Here is a 23,336-nt window from a genome sequence, read left to right on the forward strand (position 1 = left end):
TCCTTCAGCAGAGGTACAGACTGAATGAATAATTCACACATTTAGCGTGGTTATTTTTGACTTTTTCATTGTCCTGAATACCATTTTTCTACTATTCTATAGGTAATCAGAATCAGTAAGGCAGCTCTACCTGTCCCAAATAATATCACCCTTTTCCCTCTTCAATTTACAAATACACAGGTGGGGATGGAGATCTGGGACAAGCCTAGGCATGTATTTTAAATTTTGAACTATTTCAAATATGCAGGAAAGACAGTTCATCTATCTCCTAGCTACAACAAACACTAGTATTTTGTCATATTATATACATACTTTTAAAAAGAAATTGAACATTACATATAGATTTGAAGCTCTCTGCATTAAGCACGTTTACCCATTTCATTCACCTCCCTCTGCTGAGAGGTGATTACTCTAACACACATGTTTTTATCCTTTTTTCTTCTGAGATTTATTGACATTAGTACACATACCAAACACTGCTCCATTGTATGGATATATCACAATTTATTCATTCATTTGCCTGCAGATGGAAATCTGAGCTGTTTCCAATTTTTAACACAGGCACTCCTGCAGTGAACATATCTCGCTGTGCACATATGTAAGCCTAAGTAGAAGTAAATGCCTGGGTTGTGTGATGTACATATGTTTAACAATATACCTTACCAATCTGCTTCTCAAGATAGTACACTTCCAGCAGCTATGTAGAAGATCTCCGATTTCACCCAATCATCACAAATAAAATTATACTCAGTATAATTAGAGTTTTCAAATACTGGCAATCTGAAGTGTGAAATCTTCTCTCACTGGTCTTGTACAAGATACTCAGGTAAGTCATCAAATTCACTCAACTACCAAAGTGGGCAGGGGTAGGAAACAGACCTGCTTAAGGCTCTACTGTTCTATTTTTTTTTTTAGTGTACCTTTTGTGTATTTTGCTGCTGAGATAATTAACCTGAATTTCTTCTGTTGCAAACTGATTAGCAAGAAAAAAAATTAAATGTTCATTTCAAATTTAAAAACTCAGGAATATTTTCTAAGTACAGTTCTGAAGTGAGATAATAGGGAAAACTAATTTGGATGACTCTGCTTATCAAATTAATTGTAACTTAAAATATAGCATTTTGTGTCTAAAAGTACTTTGTAATTAATATCTTACTTGTGTAAAATGAGAACACTCTTCAGACACTGCCTTGCGAAGTTCTCCAATAAGCATTTGTAAAGGCTTCATTTGATCACCTAAAAGAAGAGATATTGCATTAAGATGCTCAATTTACATACTTAAAAAATATTTTCATATTAAACCTATATCAACTAGAAGCTTCCAAGAAATAAGATTAGTTTTAAATTCCTTATTTCTTTCAAAATTATTTTGTACTACTCAATGTAAACTGTCTCACATAATTTGTAGGATTTTCAATTTATATCCTACAAAATGGTACAAAGCAGTGACTTACAAATTTTTTGTTTTACTACAATCCAATCCAAGAAACACATCATACAGCATAACCTATTACATACATCCATATAAAACTAAAACAAAAATTTCAAAGAATCAATGTTTAGTCTTTCTATATGCTATGCACTCTCATGTTTTCTATTCTACTGTATTTTTCCATTTATTAAGAAAGGAAAAAAAAGAGCTGGTCATTACTCACTAAAGTGACTTCATCACCCATTAATGGACCTGTTAATTAACATGTAGTTTGAGAAACACTGGACAGATTCTATCTGAAGAGGATACCAATAAAAACAACACATGCTTAAAATCTTTTTAAATTCAAACTCAAAGAACTCCTGAAGTGAAAAAGTATGGTATTCTTATTTAAGCCATTCTTTAAATTCTACTCTGTTCAACAGAACAATTCCAAACTTACGAGATACCTCATTCCCAAAGGCAGATCTGTCAAGAGTAAAGAGGAAGTCTAGTTAACTGAGTAATTAAATAATTATTAGGGATAAAGGCCAACTGCAACTAGTCTTCCACTGGAAGTTCCTTAAAAGTTGATTCCCACAGTGCCATCCTAGTCTTCTGGCTCACCCTACAGTCTCCCAGGGCACCTCATTCTTGTCCTTGGCCTCAAATGATCGGCTGATTTACAAAATCTTTATCTTGAGTCTAATCCTCCTTCTTGTGTTTCAGTCATCTATTTTTAACTGCCTACTAGACATCTCTTCTTCAAACTCAACAGGTATTTTTAACTCAATGTTCTAAGCTGGATTCATTATTTTTCTCACAAATTTACTCCTTATATCCTCTTTATGACAGGAGCCATCCTCTAACCAGTTACTCAAGCTAGAAACTTAGGGATCATTCTCAATTCCTCTTCCTTTTACTGCAGACTAATGGCAAAATATCCTTCTTTCTCATGGGTGAGTTGTATTGCATTATATATATCTGCTGCATCTTCTTTATCCATTCATCTACTGATGTGCACTTAGGATACTTCCACGTCTTGGAATTATAAATAATGTTGCTGTTAACAGTGGGGTGTATGTATATTTTTGAATTAATCCTTATTTTGTGGTTGGCTTTATTCCTTTGATAACTATGTAAGTTTAAGAAGCTAAAGCTCTAAATATTCTTAGAAACAATGAACAGTACATATATGTAAATTTAAAAATATGTGCAGTATATTGTATATGTGTATTTACATGCAACATACTGTATATGTGTAGTCAAATTGTAATAATGCTACCTAATAAAACTGAAAAGTGAAAAAAAGATTAGTAGGTAAAGACATTAAGAGTTAATATAAACAGCTATTAAAAAAAAAAACCCACAACAACAAAAAAATTAACTGCAGACTACAACCTACCTCTTTAACTCTCAAATTTTCCTTCTCTCTCCATCCCCAATGACATTTTAGTTCAACATCTTATTGTTAACAGAATCACTACCAAAGTTGCTTAACTGGACTTCCCATCACTTATCACCTCCCCTTGTTTGCTGCAATGGTATCATCTTAAAATAAAAGTCTTACTATGTTACTCCCACTATTTAAAAATCCTGCAGCAGGTCTTATCATCAATAGCATAAAGCTTAAACATGCTTCAGTCAGGGTATATGAAGCTTCTTCTGATCAAGCTCCTGCCACTTTTCTGAGCTTTATCCCCCACTACTTTTCATACACGTTAAACTCTCAATTTTTCAAAACGGATGCAGTCTATCACACCTCTATGTTTAAGATTCAAGGGCCTTCCCTAAAATTCCAACCTCTCTACTCCTGCCTCCTGCCTCATCCTACTCATCCTCCCAGGAAGTACTAGATTTTCTCCTCTCTTCTTCCATTCTCTCTGTTCATTCTTCTATTACAGAAATTGTCCTGTTTCTATTATAGAAATAGTCTATATTTAAGAGTTTATTTTAGTTGTTTTCCCATTGGATTGTTGACTGCCTGGAAGAAAATGATGCAGTATTTTTAGATTTTTCAAGCACAGAAATGAATATCCAATGATTAGATGAACAAATGTCCAGGATTAAAATATGTTCCTCTATAGGGTCTACGGTAAAAACAGAATCATGGAGTGGCAGGCTCTAAGTGATACTTATTTGCTTCATAGTACTTATAATTTTGTTAGAAACCATTTACCTGTTTTTTGTGTTTTTATATTCTGTAGCTCTAGCTGGTGTATTTTCTGAAGTTCCTTGACCTTTTCCTCTTGAGCAGAAATAAGCTCCTCCTTAAGACTGCAAAGAGCTTTATCTTTTTCATTTTCCATAAATTCACGAACCTGATCCACATGCGTTGAATAAACCAGAGAGAGGCATATACGCTGAGCTTCCATTTGTAGCCTTAAATCATTCTTAAAGCAAATTAATGTATCAGTTAGAAAATTTTTTAATGACAAGTCAAATGATTTATCTTTTTTTTTATTACAAGGGGGGGAAATACATGAAATCAGTTTAAAAACTTCATATAAGAGAAGTCTAATTTAATTTTTTTCTCACTTACTCTTTTGCACTAATCTAGCTGTCTTTTTCAAGGAAAATAGCCAAATATTTTCATTGCTTTAACTTCACAGCAAATTTTGGTATGTGGTATAGCTTTATGCCCCATCTTTAATTTTTGTTTAAAAATAATAATTCAAATAAAGAACTATAATAATGAATTATAAATTATAATAAAGTTTAATAAACACTTATGTATGCACACCCCAATTTAACAATTATTTTGTCTTTTTTTTTCCTCTTCTCTCTACACATTTTTTTGGTTTAGAAAGAAAACACAGATATAATTTAATCTACTGTGTTCCCATTTCTCTTTCCCCAGAGGCCATGATTTTCACAGATTTGTTGCAATTTCAGTTATTTTCTTATACTCTTACTTCTTAATGCACCTATAAACAATACATTATATTTTGTGTTTTTAAAAATGTGCATAAATGGTGCAAAATAATATTGATTTTAAATTGCCCTTCTCATTCAGTGCTTCTAAGATTTACCTCCAACCTGCACCTGTAATATAGATGAATTCTAACTGTGGTTAATATAATACATATGAATATATCACAATTTTTAGAGATCAACTGAATTATTTCTAACATACTGATATTTCAAAAAACACTGCAATAAATTCTTATGCACATGCCCTTGTACAGATATGCTAGTGGTTCTCTAGTGTAGTGGTTCTCAAACTTTAGCACACATCAGAATCACCTGGAATGCTTATTAAACCAGACTTCTGGGCCCTTCCTCCAGAGTTTCTAGTTCAGGAGGTCTGGTGTGGGCCCCAGCATTTGAACTTTAACCTGTTTCCAAGTGATGCTGATGCTGCTGGTAAGAGACTATACTGAGTACTGCCTAGAAATGTAAATGCTGAGTTACAGATAATGTACGTTAACTACATAAAACTTTAAGAAATTACTTTCATATGATTTTATATTTTATATAATATACAATTTACACTAATATTTAATAGTGTAGGTGAGCACTCATCTCCCCATCTTCTCATCACATTTTTTACTGAGACTTATTTTGCCAATCTGATAGGTATAAAATGCTATTTTATGTCAATTATAATCCTGAAAGTATCTTTTCATCTTTATCAGTCAATTGGCTTAGTCCCAAGAGTAGAAGTAATTTTTGTCATCTCAGCATTACTTCTAAGCTCTTATGTGTAATTGTTGTGTAAATTATTGCTCAATTTCTTCTGTGAGCTTCCCTCCACAAACACACACCTAACACGTCACCCTACACTAGAGGAGTTTGTCTTGGCAGTGATGAGTGGGCAAGGACAGCTTACATGTTTGCCTCCGTTTACTTTATACAAGTTAATGTTAAAGAGACTGTATCTGAATGTCACTGAAAACGTCTCTAGTTAGAGAAAACTCTTACTGAGAAAATTTGACCATTTTGACAGCTTCAAATTTAGGTCCTCTCCCAGTAATACTTTTTAAAAAAATTTATATGATCTCTGGCATTTTTAGGAGTAATTGAATTAAAACCATATTATGATTCTGAAAACAATTTCAAATATTTAACAAATCATTAATAGTTATACAATTTCAACTTCTTAACTCTATTTTGGTGATTAAAATGTACAATATTTTTACATCTGATATAACATTATAAATGTGAATATATTTATTAGAAGTAAAAAGAAAAAACTTTCAAATGGCTTCCTACTATATATAGAATAAAATCTCAACTTCTTACAAAGTTTATAAGGCTCTCCAAAATCTGGTCTCTTCCTTCTTTTAACTCTTCTTCTTCCACTCTCCCTCTCTCAAACTCATCTAAACATGCCTTTACTCTGTTCCTCAAACTCATCTGTGTCTTCACAATTGTCTAATATGCATGTGGTAGGCTTCTCCCTGTCATTCAAATAGCAGTTTAAAAGTCAATTCTTTCAAGAGCCCTTTCCTCGCGACCCTATTTAATACTGCCACCACCACTACCAATCATTCTCTATCACATTATATGTTTCACTTTCCTTTAAAAAATACCACTATTTCTAACTATTCTACTTGATGTCTTCATTTACTGACTGCCTCCCTTACTAGAATATATGATTTTTGAGAACAGAAACCTTCTTTCTCTTTTTTGCCACTGCACTCCTTTACCTGGCAAGAGATTCAATAAATACTTTTTGCAGAAATGAAGACACAATAAAGCTTTAGTTAGCACCATTATACACGACAGAATTTTCCTGTTACTTCTCATTTCAGTGTCCAGCAAATACAAATTGTCAAGAGTAATCTATTACTATTCATTACATGCATTCTTTTAACTGTAGACTACTACTTTTTCCTCCCTCTTTAGGTATAACAAAACTCTGAGAAAACTCTAGGACTTAAATTGAATTTTTTTTCCCCTCAGAAATATAGTTTCATAACTACTGAACAACTATATGGAGTACCATAAAGTTTAAGAGTTCATTTTTAGTTGTGGAATCTGGAAAAAACACCAATATAAATATGAATATGAAACTCTGAAACCAATCTTTGAGATTACCAGACAATATTACAGAATAACTTTTCTAAAGCTCAGACTCTCAACAAAGTTAAACTCCTTTCTCAGAGACAATGTGAAACCATTACTATGTTTTATTTCCTGAGCAGAATGTATAATATAGATGAACTAAATGACAGGCAACAACATTTAAGAAAAAAATAAATAAAAAGAAATGAGAAATAAATGACAGGCCCAAATGAGAATTAGACTACAGGGTCTACTTTCATTCTCATGTAAGGAAGTTATTTATGCTTTATGAAGATGAACACTTTTAGTATGAAGTGTACACTTTAGCATATATACATAATAAACATACCTGTTCTGATTTAAGTACACTGAGCTCCCGCTGAAGTTTATCATTTTCACTTGGTTCAGCTGCCCCGGGAGATGATTCATTTGTCACTAACGGCAAGTGATCCAAAACCTGTTCTTGCTTGTTTTCTTTTCCAAGAGTCATATTTTCAAAAGCAATTTTCTCTTCTTCCATTATTTCTGAATCTTCACCAAAATCTTTATTTATTTTAGAAACTGACCCTCCAAAATCCCTGCTTCTCAAAACTCCATCTTCTGAAGAGCTTAAATGGACATCACACAAATTTACATTTTCTGTCCTATTACAGTTAATTATGATTTCTAGCTCTCTACATCTCAATAAAACTTGCTCTTTTTCTTGCTTTAAAGATTTAACTTCTTCACTTAGAAAAGTAATCTCACCATGTTTCTGTTTTAATTGTTCAGAAAGATCAGACAGTCTCTCCGACAGTTCTAATTTTTCTCGCTTAGTTATCTCAAGTTTTTCCATAAGTTCTGTTGTATCTTTCTCAACAACCTCACCAGTTTCCAAAGGTTCTGCTATAAAAGTTTTGTCATCGTCAAAGACTGAAGTTTTCATTTTCACTGTAGTTGTATTTACTCTTTGTAAATGATGAAGCTCTTCACTAAGAGCTTTAAGCTTACTTTTATACTCTACTTCTTGTTTATTTTTACTGTCTTCCAAATCAGTTTTTACCTTGAGAAGGCAAGCATAATCCTCCTGTAACTCTTGATAGTTAACTTCAAAATTTTTTTCAGCAAATGAAAAAGTGTTCCTTTGCTTTTCAATCTCTTCAGTTAGCTGAATACATTGTTTTTTGAGGTCCTCATTTTCCTCTGTAAGTATTTCTATTTCTTTTTCCCAGTTACAGTCTTTGGACCTGGACTTAATGGAGTCTATGAAAATTAATCTTTCTTCTTGGTTAGCAGGAGTATATATTTTCAGCATGTCTTCAAGGGCTTTCTTTTCATCTTTAAGAATGCTATTCTCTGCTTCAAGTTGTGCAAATTTTTCTTGAAGGTCATCCTCTTTTTCCTTCATTTGTTTCTCCAATAATTCAGTTTTCAGTTGTAATTCTTGAACTTCTTGTTCAAGGGTACCCTTCTCCTTTTCTTCTTGTCTGAGTATTTCAATTTCTTTTTGAAGTTCATTGATTTGAAAAGTCATTTCTTCTGATTTTGAATTCATAAGGGACTGCTGTAAATCTTTTAGATTTGAAATTTCCAAAATTAATTGATTCTGCTTAGTTATCAAATTGTCTTTTTCAAACTGCATGGTTTCTATCTTTTGACTCATTTCATTCTGTAAGCCATCTATCTGCTGCTTATAGTGAATGCCTAAGTTATCTTTAAGTTTTTCAATATTTATTCGATGCTCAATTTCCAAATCTTCCTTCAGTTTGGAAAGTTCTTCTTCATGACTAAACAGAAGCTGTGTCCTCAGCCTCTCTAGCTCAGCTTCTTGTGATTCAGCCATTCTGTCTAATACAGCATTCTTTTCTCTTTCTAACATTTCAAGCTTTATCTTATAATTTGTAACTTCTGCTTCATGCTTTAATTCTAGCTCCTTCCTGGATTCAGATGCAGAAACAATCTCAGCTTTCAAATCTTCCACTGTACTAAGGGACTTGTGTGCTTCACTGAGTTTACTTTCTTGTTCAGCTATTGTCTGTCTAGCCCTCTGAATCTGCTCCCTTGAAAAGCTCAATTCTTCAAAAAGGTCTTCAAGCTGTCTCTGTAAAGCAGACTTTTCCCCTGAAATTACTCCTAGTTCTTCCTTGAGTTTTTCCTTTTGAGAGTTAGTATCTTGCAATTTTATATTCAGTTCATTTATTGCCATATTCATTAACTTTATTTGATCTTCATTAATTGTAGTATTTGGGTATGATCTTAGAGCATTCTCCATTTCTCCCTTATGTCGTGTTTTCAGTTCATCTATCTGTGACATGTGTTGTTTTATCAACTCTTGTTTCATCTGCACTATCTGCTGCCCATACATCTCATCCAGCTCCGCCCGGAGTTGTTCTAACTTTCTTTGCGTTTCTTGTTCCATTCTTTGTAGGATATCAATTTCAAATTGACTATCTTTATGATTTTTCTTCTGAAGTTCTTCAACTGTCCCCATTAACTGCTTTATTTCCTCAGAACACTGTCTTTCCTTTTGCTTGGAATTAGTCAGCTCTAATTTCATATTTTTTATCTCTTGCTTCTTTTGTACAACCTGTTCTTGTAATTCTTCTAGTAATTTATCAGCAGTTGTTACTTTATCTTTTAGCTCTAGAGATTTTTTTTCTTCTTCTATAATTTTTGCATTTAATTCTTCAATGACTGCCTCCTTTTCCTGTATTTCTTTATTTGAGCTTTCTACTTTTTTATCCTGTTCCTTAGAAAGAAAAAAGGTAAATATAAAAATGGCATTTTTAGTTCCTAGTAACTTGTATCATTTAACCCCATTATCAAAAGACTGATAGAATACTTTTTACATTATTCTATAAAAGTAACTGCTGGGCCTGCCCCTTAATTTTTCTCAAGTCAATGAGACACAGGACTTGTGTAGCCAACACTACTTATGAGCAAACATTACAGCAGGGTTGGCCTCCTTGGGAGGAAGAAATGTTCTTACATTTTTATGATTACATTTTTTAATTTAAAAATTCAGTTGGATTAAAATGCGTCTAAACCAGCATATTTTCATCTTTCTTATTAACTGATCCATAATCTAAGTAATTAGTATTTTCAATAGCTAGAGTACTATGTATTCTTTACAGTTCAACTCAAAATTGTGCAACACCTGATATTACTGCAAACAATTCTTCCTTCAACTATTAAATAATACAAATTCATGGTTCATTTCTTTTAGCGCCATTTACTTCAAAGTACATGGCTTTAAACCACTTATATTGTTTTACAAAAAAAAGACAGCTCTGTGGTTAAGGATACAATCCTTCTATTTTTTGGAAACAGACCTGAGGGAGTAGGAAATACAGTCTTTGCCTGTGACTAATGTACCATGTGAAGTTCAGAGGATTAGGACAAAGAGAATGCTACTGAAACATTCAATGCAGCTGCTTCAGAGACCAAGACAGTTCCAACTACCATCCTAATGCCATATTCCCTCAGATGTTCTAATGAAACTACTATTCAGGAGGATTAATTCAAAGAGGGAAAAAAGGAAAAAAAAAATACATTTAATGAAAAAAGGACTGATAACAGAAGTATTCTTGCTAACATTCAAATAAACAAAGGTTATTCCCCCTATGAAAATGAATTACTTGAACTTTAAATAATCACAAATTATACAGCCTACTGAATATAATTTAATAAATACAATAAAATCCAATTTCTAGGCTCTTCCAACCTTGGCCTTGACTTCCTTTCAACTCTTATCTCCTGAAGACTCACTTCCAAAAACTACTGTTTTCTCGTTAAACTATTTTTTAATTCCTATATATGTTTTAACGTGTTTTGGTCTGGATCTTTATGCACACTCCACCCTGTCTAAAATGTTTTCCCCATCTCATCAGTTCAGATTAATAATTTAGTCACTTATTTACGAAATAAGTATTACGTATATGCTATGTGCCATTATTACACCAATTATGGAGGAAACAAAACACAATTAAAAGAGAATTGTTCCAAGTTACAGACCTACCTCGAATATCAACTCCCTGCTAAGGCCTACTGAATCACTTCCCTTATGAAGCCAGACCTATCAAGAACTTTCAAAACACTTTTCATCCATATCCTTGTTTTGTGGTGTCTTGCATACATGCCCTACTAAACCATTGGTTTCAGTGAAGACAAAAAAGCACATTTAAGCATCACTCTCTCTTTCAAGAGCCTGATATAAAACAGGCATTCTGTAAACATTCTGATTTCAAAATTACCATGGTTGTAAAGTATGTCCATTTCATAATTTAAATATCTTACAATTGTGTATTTCCTACTTTCCTAAGAGACAGTCTCTGAAATCAGATTACCTATTTTTGAAATCTGGCTATACCAATTTATTACCTGTATACTTGGGCAATTTATTTCATCATGCTTTGCCTTGGTGTCCTCATCTGTAAAAGGGGAATGATAATGGTATCTTGACCTCATAAGTTTGTTGTGATGACTCAGTATGTGTAAGATGCTTTGAATACTGCCTGGTACCAAGTAAATAAAAATAAATGCTAGCTAATACTTTTATTATTATCCAAACAACAGTCTTTCTTGTTAATTTCTCAACCTCTTCCAGAAGAACCTTCTAAGTTTATAAAAAGTACTGCATTGTGTGTACTGTGTGTCCTCATTATTCACAGATTTCAATTTGCAAATTTGCCTACTTGCTTACATTTATTTTGTAATCCCCAAATCATTACTCGCAGTCATTTGCAGAAGTTTACAAGGTGGTAAAAGATTTGGGTTGCTAGACATGATTCCAGCTGACATCAAGGCAGCTTGATATCACACTCTGTCTTCTTGTTTTATCTCTCATGTGGAGAGGACAAGGATGGACACTGCAAGGATGGCGAAGGTAGGGGGCAGTGCAGTGTAATGCAAAAAATTCTGGCTCTGGGTCACCTGCATGGGGTTTGAATCCTGATTCTGGCAACTGTTGGGGGGGAGGGGTAGCCTCAGGCAAGACACTTAATACTTCTAACCTTCATTTTCTCTTCTGAAAATTAAACAAAATATAATCCACCAGGGTGAGTTGTTTTTAGGATTTAAGACTATAATCTACATGACATATATGTGTGTGTATGTATGTGTATATGTATCTCCCCTAGAAGCATTATTTATTAAATAAGTGTTTCAGGCAACTCTATAAAACATAACTCCGTGAATAAAGAGATCTGATTTTTTTCTAATTAAAATCTATAAAACTTCATTTCATGAAGAAAACATTTTCAGAATTTCATGAAAAGAAAAAAAGGACAAAACTTCTGGTTATAGATTCTCCTGAAAACTCAGTTTAACACAGGCGGATCACTTTCAAGGAACTCAGTTATGAGTATTATCTTAAAACCTATTATTGAGATTCCCAATTGCTTTGAAATAAAATTATTTTACATACTTAAAGAACTTTTCTTAATTATGAAATTTTATGATTCATGTGTATAACAGAAAGATAAATATTTGCATAAAAAACTTTAAAGTTAATTGTAAAACACACTGGTTGATTTCCTTAAAATAAACATACCATTTCATATGTTCTAATTTTCTCTTGTAAGAAACTAATTTGCATTTTGAAGTCTTCTTTCTTTTTGTGATAATCTTCTAATAGATGGTCTTGTTCTTCCAGCTGTTGCTGATGAGTGAGGATCTGTTGTTTGGCTTGTAGTAAATCTGCAGCTGTGCTACTATGAGTGCTGTTTCTCAGCGTTTCACTAGCCTGTAACTTGAAAATAAAAAGAAGCCCAAAGTATTCAATTCTTAAGTGACGGCACTAAGGAACAGGCATCATTTAGGGTATTACTCAGCTCACAGTTGCTCTCTGGAAACTGTGCTAGATTCACAAGCTTGAGACGCCAGCAAATATGCTGCCAAAGCTGATAAGAAGGGTATACTATCTAAGCTGATAAATTCTCTTTTGTTTAAGCCATTTCAAATTATTTTTTGTTACTTGTCATCAGAAATCTTGATTAATACGATTACACTGCCATGACTCTAATTAAAGGTAAGTAGAATGTATTCAGTACACTTAGATTTTAGAACTTAACTAAAATAAAATCATACCAGAGTTGGCAAAGGTTGACTACAGGTTAATGTCTGCAAAAATTCACCTTATCAGACTTACAAGATTTTGTAGGATTTTAAAATACAGATGAGGAAGAAGTTCAAATAAAACGATAGCATGAAACCACTCAAGAAGCATGAATTAAATTTCTGGTTAACATAACAAGAGGTATTCACTTGTTTTTCCAACATGATACACCATAAGTAAATGGCTTTTAAACAAATTTATATTTGTTCTGTAAAGTATGAAAAAAGTTAATTCATTACTAAAAATCTAATACATTTTGTTTTATTAGTAATACTTACATGTTGGAATTGAATCTGTAATTTTTGACTTTGTTCCGTCAACTCTAAAAATTCTCTCATTGTCTCATCCTTTTCTCTTCTTGCTTGTTGTAAATTAGCAGTAAGCTGGGTTATGATGCCATCTCTTTGTTTAATGGCAGCTTCAAATTCTTGCAACTAAAAGACATCAGTGAAAATAAAAAGTGCTAGACTTACTTTTCAAACAAAATTAAATATTAGTTCAGGTAACTCCTTCAAAAATACAATATTCAAAAGGCACTGGCAGAATTATTACAATTTGTAAAGCAAACTTTTCCAGACTTGAAAGCTATTAGCTTACAGGAATTAGCTTTACTTACAAACCAACTTTAAAAAATTTATCTGAACTAAGGAACAAAATACATTAGGTCTGACTTAGCCATGTATCTACTTCTAGAAGGATAAGTGCCTTTACTTTTAGGGATGCCCCAATCTGTACGCATCATCATCATAGACGTGTTTAAGCTTCACTTATTTCTGGAGAGTATGAAACTGAAATGTACTTTATCATCCTAATCAATGTCTTATTTCACCTTGTTTTCAAAAGTGACTGCCACAAACAATAGATGTCATCTGAACCACAAGAAGTTAACTTTACAAAGATTCACTGACATTTTTAATGAGTTTGTCATAATGTATTCATGTGGTTCCATAATTTTCTCTCAGGCTGATTACAAAAACATCTATCCCTACTGAAGTGATTTTAGCCTAGCTATCTCATAAAGTTAAATACAATATCCACATTATATTAGCCCTATTTGTAACAGAGTCCGAGTTTTACGTGAGGTTGTTTATGACATGTAAAAGGACAAATATCATAAGGCGACTTTAAGTTACCATTTTAAAAAATCCATCTTTAAAGAATGTACATATACACTATCACACAAATTTCCTACTTTTGTTTTGTAACAAACTAAAAGCCACATAAGGTAAACATACCTGCTGCAGTCCTTCAGTCCCATAGGTGGCCCTCATTTCTTCTAATTCTCTGTTTAGCTCTTCAACCTCATGTTGTTTCTCTGCCAATTCATTTTCCATCATTTCTAGGTGGGTCTGATTGTACTGTGCTCCATGTTCAGAGTAAGAATCATCAACACCAAATTCTTCTTCCTAAACCAATCCAGATTTTTAATAATAGAGTACCAGCAACATTCCCTTAGGAAGAGGGATTCAAAAACTGAATCCCATAGCAAAGTCCACTCTAAAACATCACTCATCACCTGAGAATTTACTGATATGGCAAATTACTTTGTTGTTAATGTGATACATATACCTCAAAAGAGCAAAAACTAGACATCTGCAAATTCTCTTACAATTGTGTTTTATCACAAAAGGTGGATAACTTTGTTGTGTTATACATTAAAAGCATTTAGAAATCATACACAGAAAAAAGTGCATGCAAGAAAAAGCTCGTTAGTAAGCCAAATGGTTTTAAATAGAATAAAACATTAGTATTATGAGTAGTTTTAAATACTGTACCCTTAATAAATCTGTAGGCTTTTCTGTTCTCATCACAAAACTGCAACCATTTACCTGTATAAAAACAATCTCCTGAAATATTATGATTTTAGATAGAATTTTATTTAAAGCTAATAGTCATTATATGTGCTAACTGTATTCATGCATTTTTTTTTTATGCCCAAGGAAAATGCCTCACTGGGAAAAGCAGACAGAGTGATTCAATTTAAACATCTAAAAGACATTATGACCATTTCAAATGCTAGTAACTCCTCAAACAATTGAGTGTTTACAATGCAAAAGACACTGTACTATACATTTTCATTTAAGTGAATTAAAGTTCTAAAGTTCTAAGTGCAGTTTCTATTTTGTCTTCAGAAAGATAACTATAAACCTCGTTACGAGATCCTCTTTTACAAAAACACTGCCTTAAAATCATTTAAGTAATTGTTTTTTGATGAAGCCCTATTCATATGGAAGTAAAACTGCATACTGTGCAAATTCATTGAAGGCTGGTAAGAAGGTGAAGAAGTAGGAGGAGATGAAGAGGTAAGGAACCCTCCCTCTAGAACTTTCCCCTGGGGGTACTACTAAGATAACCTGCCAACCCTGACAGATGTGGAGATTTTTCAGAATATGTATGTCTACCACAGACATTTTGTGGTAGAGGAGGAGCATGGCAGAATGGCAGAATGTTGCTGGGGCTGACCTGCTGGGAGATTAATTTCAAATTAATCTATTTAATAATTCTCTCTTTCCCCCTAACAGTGTACAACTGAACTTCATCCCTGCTTACATCTTACAATCTTGTCAATATTAATAATTTTTTAAAATTGATATCATGTAAATAGGTAATAAAAGAGTATATGCCAGAACTAAACTAGAACAAACTATATTTCAAAGTTAGAATACACTCAACAGATTATTAGGATCATTAATAGTTAGCAATAAATTATTCTATTTAATATAGATAATTATTTTACTGATATCTAAAGGGTAGAGCATTTATCTCCTCTTCTTATATTAGCCTTCTAGCACAATGTTCAGTAAACCATAATATGAAAGTAAATTAATAACATGAAACATGAAGATTAGATTAACAGACTCCTTCAACTTAAAAAAAAGCTTAAACTTTCTCAATGTCTTCTTTATTGTGGCATTTGTTAAAGTTATTTAACCTTTATATTAACACATTCTTTTTGAATTCATAGATTTACTCAATCTATAAAGACAACTTGAAGATTTGGGAAAGTACAATTAAGGTACATTATAAATTTTAAAATGTTCTGTAGAGGTAAGTATCCTCTCATAAAAATATTGCTATTCAGAAAGAATCAGAGGAAGGGTCACTTTTATTTTATAACCATAAAATGGTCATAATACAGAAACTTTTCCTTTCAATGAACATCAATTTAAAAACATAAAAGAGTAACTCACTATTTACAATTAATACCATATTCTTAATATACTTAATTTGCAGTACATACAAAAATATTAATAATGAATGTTTTAATAAAAATAAGAAGAATCTGATGGTTCATAAAGTTCATGAAAACTATAGAAGTTCAACATGCCTAGCTGACTCTTGAGTTGAAGCCAAGTAAATAACAAGGTTAAGGTCTTTTATTCAAAGATGAATATCAAACACCACACTGTACACTGTCAATATATACAAATTTTAATTGTCAAATATACCTCAATAAAGCTGAGGCAGGGGGAGAGAGGAAAAAAAAGAAACCGAAGTAAAAGCTGAAAGGCCAAGTTAATGTTAATTTGTTGCCATAGGCTATGTCTCCAACTCCAGCCAGTCATTTCATAAATGTCATGAATCACACAAGTGACTTCATTAAGAAGTACTGAATAATCTAATGAAATCCATAATAAGAGTGTATGCCCTACTATCATTTCATCTTTCTGTACATAGCAAAACATATTTATTTACTTGTCTTATCTCTGTATGTTGCCTATAGCATCTCCTACTTTCTCCAAATAACTCTGCTCAAAGGGTTTAATAAAAAATATTTCATGCAGTTTGGGGTTTTCTGGGCATAAGCCAGTCATTCTCCTTGCTCGGCTCAGCAGTAAACTTTTCTCTGCTTCAAACTCTTGACATTTCGGTATTTTTGGCCTCACTGTGTGTCAGGCATACAAACTTGCGTTTGGTAACCCCAAGGACCACAGCCAGTAACAGGACTACCACTGCAGATGAGCATACAAGCTTTGGGAGAGTGATATTATCTGAACATCCTGCTTTATCCAGAGCCTGGAGCATAGGAGCTACTCAATCAATAGCTGTTTGGCACTCAGAATCACCACCTACCCACAATCAATTTAAATGAAATTCTCAATTTGAGGTTTTCCAGAATATAGACATGCAAAGGCAGTAGGAATCGTTTCCATATCTGGTAGCCACTACCAGCATCTCAGACTCAGCAGGATGCGTGGGAGGAGGAGGGATGGTGAGTGGCCTCTGTAGTATCACAGAGATAAGCGCTACATGGTTCTCAAATCACAGATGGTGGTGAGTCTGGATCCCCTAGTGTTTATACTCGTCCAGGTTTTACTGGTAGCTCAGGACTCAGAAGGAGTTCTTCTGGCTAGTAGACAGGAGAAGATGGCTATCTATCAGCTGGGAAGAGAGATCTCACCAAGAACTGACTGTGCCCACACCTTGATCTTGGACTTCCCAGTCTCCAGAACTTTGAGAAAATAAACAACTGCTGTTTAAGTCAAAAAAGAATTTTTTTTCATGTAAATATGGCATTCTGCATATGAAATGTCCCTTCATCGAGAACTGAAAAGACTATGTATAATTTAATTTGTAAGAAGGGTATTTTTTATTTAGTCTGATTCCTCTAGTATATATAATTGGATATATCTTTATTCAGAACAGATCTTAGGTAGGTCATAGGATAAAATCATCTAATTCTTTTGAGACCTGAATCCAGTTTTCAATCCAAGGAACATACTAGCCACAGAAGTCAAGAACATTAAACTCATATCATATCTATATACATAAAATTTCCAAGATAATTTCTAATTAAATATATAGTATCAGAATCTGAAATCCTCCTAAGAATAATTTGTTAAAAGAATTCTCATCACTCATTTCATATAAACTTAGTGTGAGGAAAAGCATATTTCTATTGAAGGGCAATTAAAAAAAAACAACATGCTTTGCTGATCGTTTTTTATATACCAAAAATATCAAATAGACCTCAAAACTACCCCATGAAACAGACATTATTTCCCCCATTTTACAGGTAAGGAAACTGTATTTCAGATTTTAAGTGATGTGTCCAAGTTCATACAACTCAGAGGTGATGAAGCTGAAATCTGAACACAGTACTTCTTGGCTCCAAAGACCCTGCTCTTTTACATCACCTTATTTCCCTATGTACCAGAAAAATGACAATGATATTTAGATAAAGTACAAGATAACTAATTATGTGGCCTATGATTAAAACTATACAATTTTGAAATTTTAAGAACACTCAAACACAAACTAGAATAGCCAAGATCATTAAACTTCACAAATCTGATACTTGTAGTGAAGTTATAATATACATGTTGCCTAGAAAGGAATTTCATTTTTGAGGTGTTACTCAGAAATGAGTTCTAATATGAAGAGTATTACAGTGTGAAATTTATTCCTCGGTATTATACATTTAACCTACTAATAATTTTTCTGCCTCCTGAAAGGGCAAACGTGGCTTAGAAGTCCCCTGAAATTCTACCTCGGTCAAACCAGTACAATGTCATTAAATGGAGTGGCTAAGGACCCAAAACTAGCCCAGAATATCATGGTTTCAAGCAGCATCCTTCATAGCAATCTTGTTGAGACATCATTAAACATTTTGCAGACTATCAACTTTTCCACTTAATTTCTATAGACACAGTGAGATATGCAAGTTTCTCAAAGTATAATCCGTTGTAAATCCAGGTCCAACATGTATAATATTACAAGGGTTATGACTCAAAATTAGGTCAAATCTGTCAAAAATTATTTCATAATTATCTTTCAATGTAACCTTCAAAATTACTATTTTTTCAAGTTATGAATCAGCTAATCGATTTAGTTTCTGTAACCTGCGTTAAAAAGAAAAACTATCAGAGATTAGTCACATAGTAAAGTATCTTTCCTGAAACTTTTGTTTGAAAAAATATATATGGATGAATATGTATAAATTTATTCATGTGCATAATTATTCATGTATATAACTATATACATATGTAATGTATACGTAAATACATAAAATTACACACACATATATATGTAAGATAGATTTCTTATTGTTGAAATATGGTCAACATGCTAACTTTTACCCACTAGGACTTATGTTTTAAAATTATTTATACCTTCTTTTGAAACATACCATATTTATTAGGTATCACAGATACATAGTTTCAACACATTTTTATGGACCTTATCATATTATAATCCTCACTAGTTTTTTAATTTAAAAAATTCAAGCAAAAAAAGGTCTTAGTGTAACAAGAATTTCCAATATTGTTAATTTACACTTTCATAAAGAGAACCCGAAAATAACAATCTTTGATATCTTTTGCTGTCAAATCTACATTAATAAAAATTAAATTTTACTGTCTTATCCCAATGTGAGAAAATGGCTATATAAATTTTGATCAAATTTCACAGGCATGTATGAGATGGTCTGACCTGCAGCCATCTGGCTTATAAAAAATTTCACTTTAGTATAACGAAAAAAATATACTTAGTAGAGTCCTGGGGTGCCCAAAAGACAGACAATTTAAGCTCCAAACCATCCTAAACTTTCAATCAAGATAGACGAGCTATAAGAATTCAGGTATTATAGAAGAGAAAAGCAGTGTTTTCATATGTAATCCCCAAATTTAAAGTCACAAGGGCAGATTCTCTGAATTGCAAGCTGTGATTCTAAATTAACATACTTCCCTTAGAGGCAACTAAATTGGGCACTAATTTATTTATTTAATGTTGGTTAATTATTTTCTTGACCAGATCACTAATAAGTATATTTCCACCTTTTAAACACATTAAACTTTTGAAGTGTAAAAGTTGTTACTCCCATTAGCAATCTAAAACAGTAAGTTCATTTAAGTACATGAAGCTCTTTTTTCCATTAGAACCCTACAGTAATTCAAAACTTATAGAATACACTTGAGTTGGTGAACCATTTAGAGTAAGAAAGTTTTCCATGTCCTGTCCTCAAATACTGAACCAAAAAAATGACAATCATATCTGAAAGAATATGAAAAAGATAAAATGACACATGTTTATTAACCCATAAAAAAGGTTATTTCCTATAGTGGCCAATGCCTACATTAGCTTTTATTACCTAAATTAACAATCACTATTGCAACACTAAGTTCCATAAATGAATTTACATAATCAACTAGAAATCAAGTGTTTGTAAAAAGCATTACTCAAAAAAAAAAAAAATAGCTTATAATATGAAATGTTTACTGTGTTAAATATGGATATCTTATAACAATCATGTATCTTAGAAGCCCAAACACTTTCCTAAAAACTAAAACAAAGCCTCTATCTAATTAAGGAGCAAGCTATTAAAATAGATTTAAGACTTTATATAATAATCTGAAAAAAGGGTTATGTCAGAAAAACATAAACTTCAGGTTTTCTAGGTCATTTATATCATGTTATGCTATATTTTATTATATTTATAAAATACAGAATGTGAGTTGCAAGTAACAAAGTAGTAATAATCAATAATAATTTCAAAAATAATATAAAATGTTAATCATAGTATTACTTATTCTTACCTCTGAACTATAATCATCTGCTGTGGTTGAAATTTCACTTTCCGGCTAAAACAAAAAGAAAAAATTGATTACATGAAGGCCTCCCCCACAATATTATACTTTATTAGCCCATTACTATTGGTAACCTATGATAGAAAACTCACAAACATAATTAAGCACCCCCAAATATTGTACGACTTGTTAGCCCCTATTATTATTGGTAACTTATGATAGAAAACTCACAAAAATATTACTAAAACACAAGTAAAAGATTACTGAAATCTTTAAAAATTTCACTGTATAAGTCACAATGGCTAAATAACACACTGAAATTTATTATTAGCCATTTTTTAAATGTAAAACTATCAAGAGATACTTTCACAGTGTCTTTAATACACTACAAATCACTCGTAAGACAAAAGCACCAAAAAAGATATCATCCCTCAAATTTTTGCATCTCTTAAATAAAACAAAGCCCTAAAATGTTCATCAAAAAAGTTCAATTTCTTTAAAAAGAAGAATCATCAAATCTTGATCCTAGAAAAGTAGTAACAACTTGAAGAAAAATAACTTTTGTTACTATTAACACCTCTTCAGCTTACAAAAAACTTTCAAAGACATTCCTGCTTCATCCTTACATCCCTGGGATTTTGGGAAGAAATGAATGGCTTTTTCACTCAGCTTAGAAGTACTACGAAGAGACAACGGGGAAACCTAGATTTTCACTGCGTTCACTGTTCACACTCTCATTTAATCTAAGAATCTAATTTTACAAGTGAGGAAAGAGACCCAGATATTTCACCTTTTCATTCAACAAATATGAACTATCACTGTCTCCCTTCTTATCTACACTTACGGAAATTGTATTCATCATTCAAGACTAAGTCTACCTCCTCTCTGATGTAGTAATTGATGCCAGGAACAGAAGTAAGCCTACCCTTATTCTAAAATTCTGTAGCAGTGGTTCTTAACTTACGTGACCCTCTTTTAAATCTAAAATACTTTCATAATGCAAGTCTTCATGGTTCACTCACTTATGCCTTTTAAATAGCTACTGATTAAATGCATATTGTGTACTAAAAACTGTGGTACTGAGGATAAAATGGTGAACAAGACACTTTGTACCTGAAATGCTGAAACTCTACTGGGTAAAGAGCCCAGCTATTTATTTGTTAGGCAGAAAATGATAATACGTCTTCAAACGAAATCAAGCACCAGGGTTGCCGTATTATTTTACATAAAAGATCCAGATGTTAACAAAAAATTATAAGATACATAAAGAAAAAGAAAAGTACAGCCCATACACAAGAAAAATATCAGTCAGTAGAAACTGTCCCTGAGGAAACACAGATGAACTTAATAGACAAAGATTTTAAATTAGCTATTTTTTAAAAAGTCAAATATGTAAATAATGTCTAAAAAAGTAAATTATAACAATAATTATAAAAACAATGCCTTTTCAAGTACAGAAAACTCGAAAAAAGAAAACTTGTAAAAGAACAAAAGAGAAATTCTGGAGTTAAAAGTAAAATAACTGAACTGTAAAATTCACTAGAGGGGTTTAATAGCAGATCTGAGGAGGAAGAAGAATGAATTATAGCAAACTTTAACACAGTTCAATTGAAATTATCCAGTCTGAGAAAAAGAATAAAGAAAATGAACAGATGATCAGAGATCTGTGCAACAATACCAAACATACTAACAAATGCATAATGGAGACTCAGGAGAGGAAAGGGTCAGAAAGCGTATTTGAAGATATCTGAATAAAATCAAAAACATTATCTACATATCCAAAATGCTCAAGAGACTCTATGTTGGAAAAACTCAGTAAGACCATTTTAAGACGAATAATAAACCTATATAACATCTGACTCTTGAATAAAGCTCAAATCCCTATATTTGAGCCTTCTATTTCCACATAAATATGCCAAGGCACAATTCAAATTATAATCCTCATGTGCCTCATCCAACACTCTTCCCTTGTAAGCATCTCATCATTTTCTACTCCTGGTCTTAGTTGGTAGATCCACCATCCCATTACCACCAATCCACTCTTAATTTCTCCCTCATCTTGTTCTGGAAAATTCCATCATTAAGGAGAGGAAGAAAATTAGCATTTATTGAGGAAAATTTTCTATGGGCCAGGTACAATCTCTGTTCCTTCACCATTACCACCACCTCATCCCCATCACTTTGTAATCCATTTAAAACTAAACAACTTACAGTTTCCAAATCATATCACACTGTTTCATGTCTCTGCGAATGCTGATTCTTTGGCACAGAGGGTGTCTCCCCTACTTCTTTGCCTCTAGCTAACTCTAAATTTACACTTCAAGACTCAGATCTATTAACTCTTCCAGGAAACTTTCCCAAATAACACATACAAGACTGATTTGGGTGTTTTCCCAAATCATAGTACTTTAGGGCACCATGGACATTGTTGCTAGCACAGCTTTAATCAGAGTACACATCTGCCTTCCCCCCTAGACTGACACCCCTAAGGGACAAAGACTGTCATATTTACCTCTGTATCCTTGGTGCTCAATCCTTGGTGTATTATAGTTGCTCAACAAATGTTTGTTGAATCAAGCTCACAGAAACTGCATAGGGTGCTAATAATGAGTGCTGTCATTACAACAACTTTTCATTTAGAACGCTAATGTTTAAAAATCTGGATGAATACTTACTTCGACAGAGAAGACCTGGTCACGTTTAATTATTTCTCCACTGTGTAAAGTTCTCATTATTGTGGATTCAGGAGTCACAGCTGATCCTAATCTCTGAGAACTATTTATGCACATCTCATCACTCTGTGATTGTTCAATATTCACAGCATGGCATGCTGACATGTCATGTTTGCTGCTTAAAGTTTTCCTCTTTTTTTTCTGCTTCTTAGGATTCTGCCCATCAGACTGAGCTTTCCTTTGTCGAAACTGGGCAAGCTACAGAAAAAAAAAAATCATTATTATCAAAGATAATTTTTCTTAACCACCATAAGAAAAAAGCAGGTTTGGAGTCACTTTCGCTAAAGGATCAAATCATCACTAAAACGATGACAAAATAAAGGCCAATTGTTACTGTCTTTAATATAAGAATGACTACTGAATTGCAAAGAAACTAGGTATTTCTGAATGAATGCTACACAAACATTGAGAAGTAAGAACTAAAAATATCATGTCTAAAGAAAAAAAAAGTTAGCCCAGAGCTGAATAGAAAAAGGAAAAACAGGCACTCTCATTTCACTGTCCAGTGAGACTATAATCTCTAGATGAGAGATTATATAAAAACATAGGAGCTCCAAATGCAT

At 32.7% G+C, this 23,336-nt stretch overlaps 1 protein-coding gene across 15 annotated transcripts in view; it reads right to left on the bottom strand.

The window, feature by feature from the left end:
* Positions 1-23,336, bottom strand: part of AKAP9 (A-kinase anchoring protein 9) — a 168,538-nt gene that overhangs the window by 97,586 nt on the left and 47,616 nt on the right. For 13 of the 15 annotated variants that reach the window (XM_010959466.3, XM_045519937.2, XM_045519936.2 and 10 more), the window contains exons 3-11: positions 22,717-22,971; positions 20,051-20,095; positions 14,291-14,344; positions 13,751-13,921; positions 12,794-12,949; positions 11,952-12,149; positions 6,771-9,149; positions 3,591-3,804; positions 1,157-1,236 (exon numbers count right to left, since the gene is read on the bottom strand). In XM_010959466.3, the coding sequence (XP_010957768.3) occupies positions 1,157-1,236; positions 3,591-3,804; positions 6,771-9,149; positions 11,952-12,149; positions 12,794-12,949; positions 13,751-13,921; positions 14,291-14,344; positions 20,051-20,095; positions 22,717-22,971 (3,552 nt within the window). The remainder of the gene's footprint in view (positions 1-1,156; positions 1,237-3,590; positions 3,805-6,770; positions 9,150-11,951; positions 12,150-12,793; positions 12,950-13,750; positions 13,922-14,290; positions 14,345-20,050; positions 20,096-22,716; positions 22,972-23,336) is intronic. The other 2 variants (XM_045519929.2, XM_045519934.2) reach the window with 2 other exon arrangements.

The sequence above is a fragment of the Camelus bactrianus genome, chromosome 7 (genome assembly GCF_048773025.1).
Source record: "Camelus bactrianus isolate YW-2024 breed Bactrian camel chromosome 7, ASM4877302v1, whole genome shotgun sequence".
Taxonomy (NCBI): Eukaryota; Metazoa; Chordata; class Mammalia; order Artiodactyla; family Camelidae; genus Camelus; species Camelus bactrianus.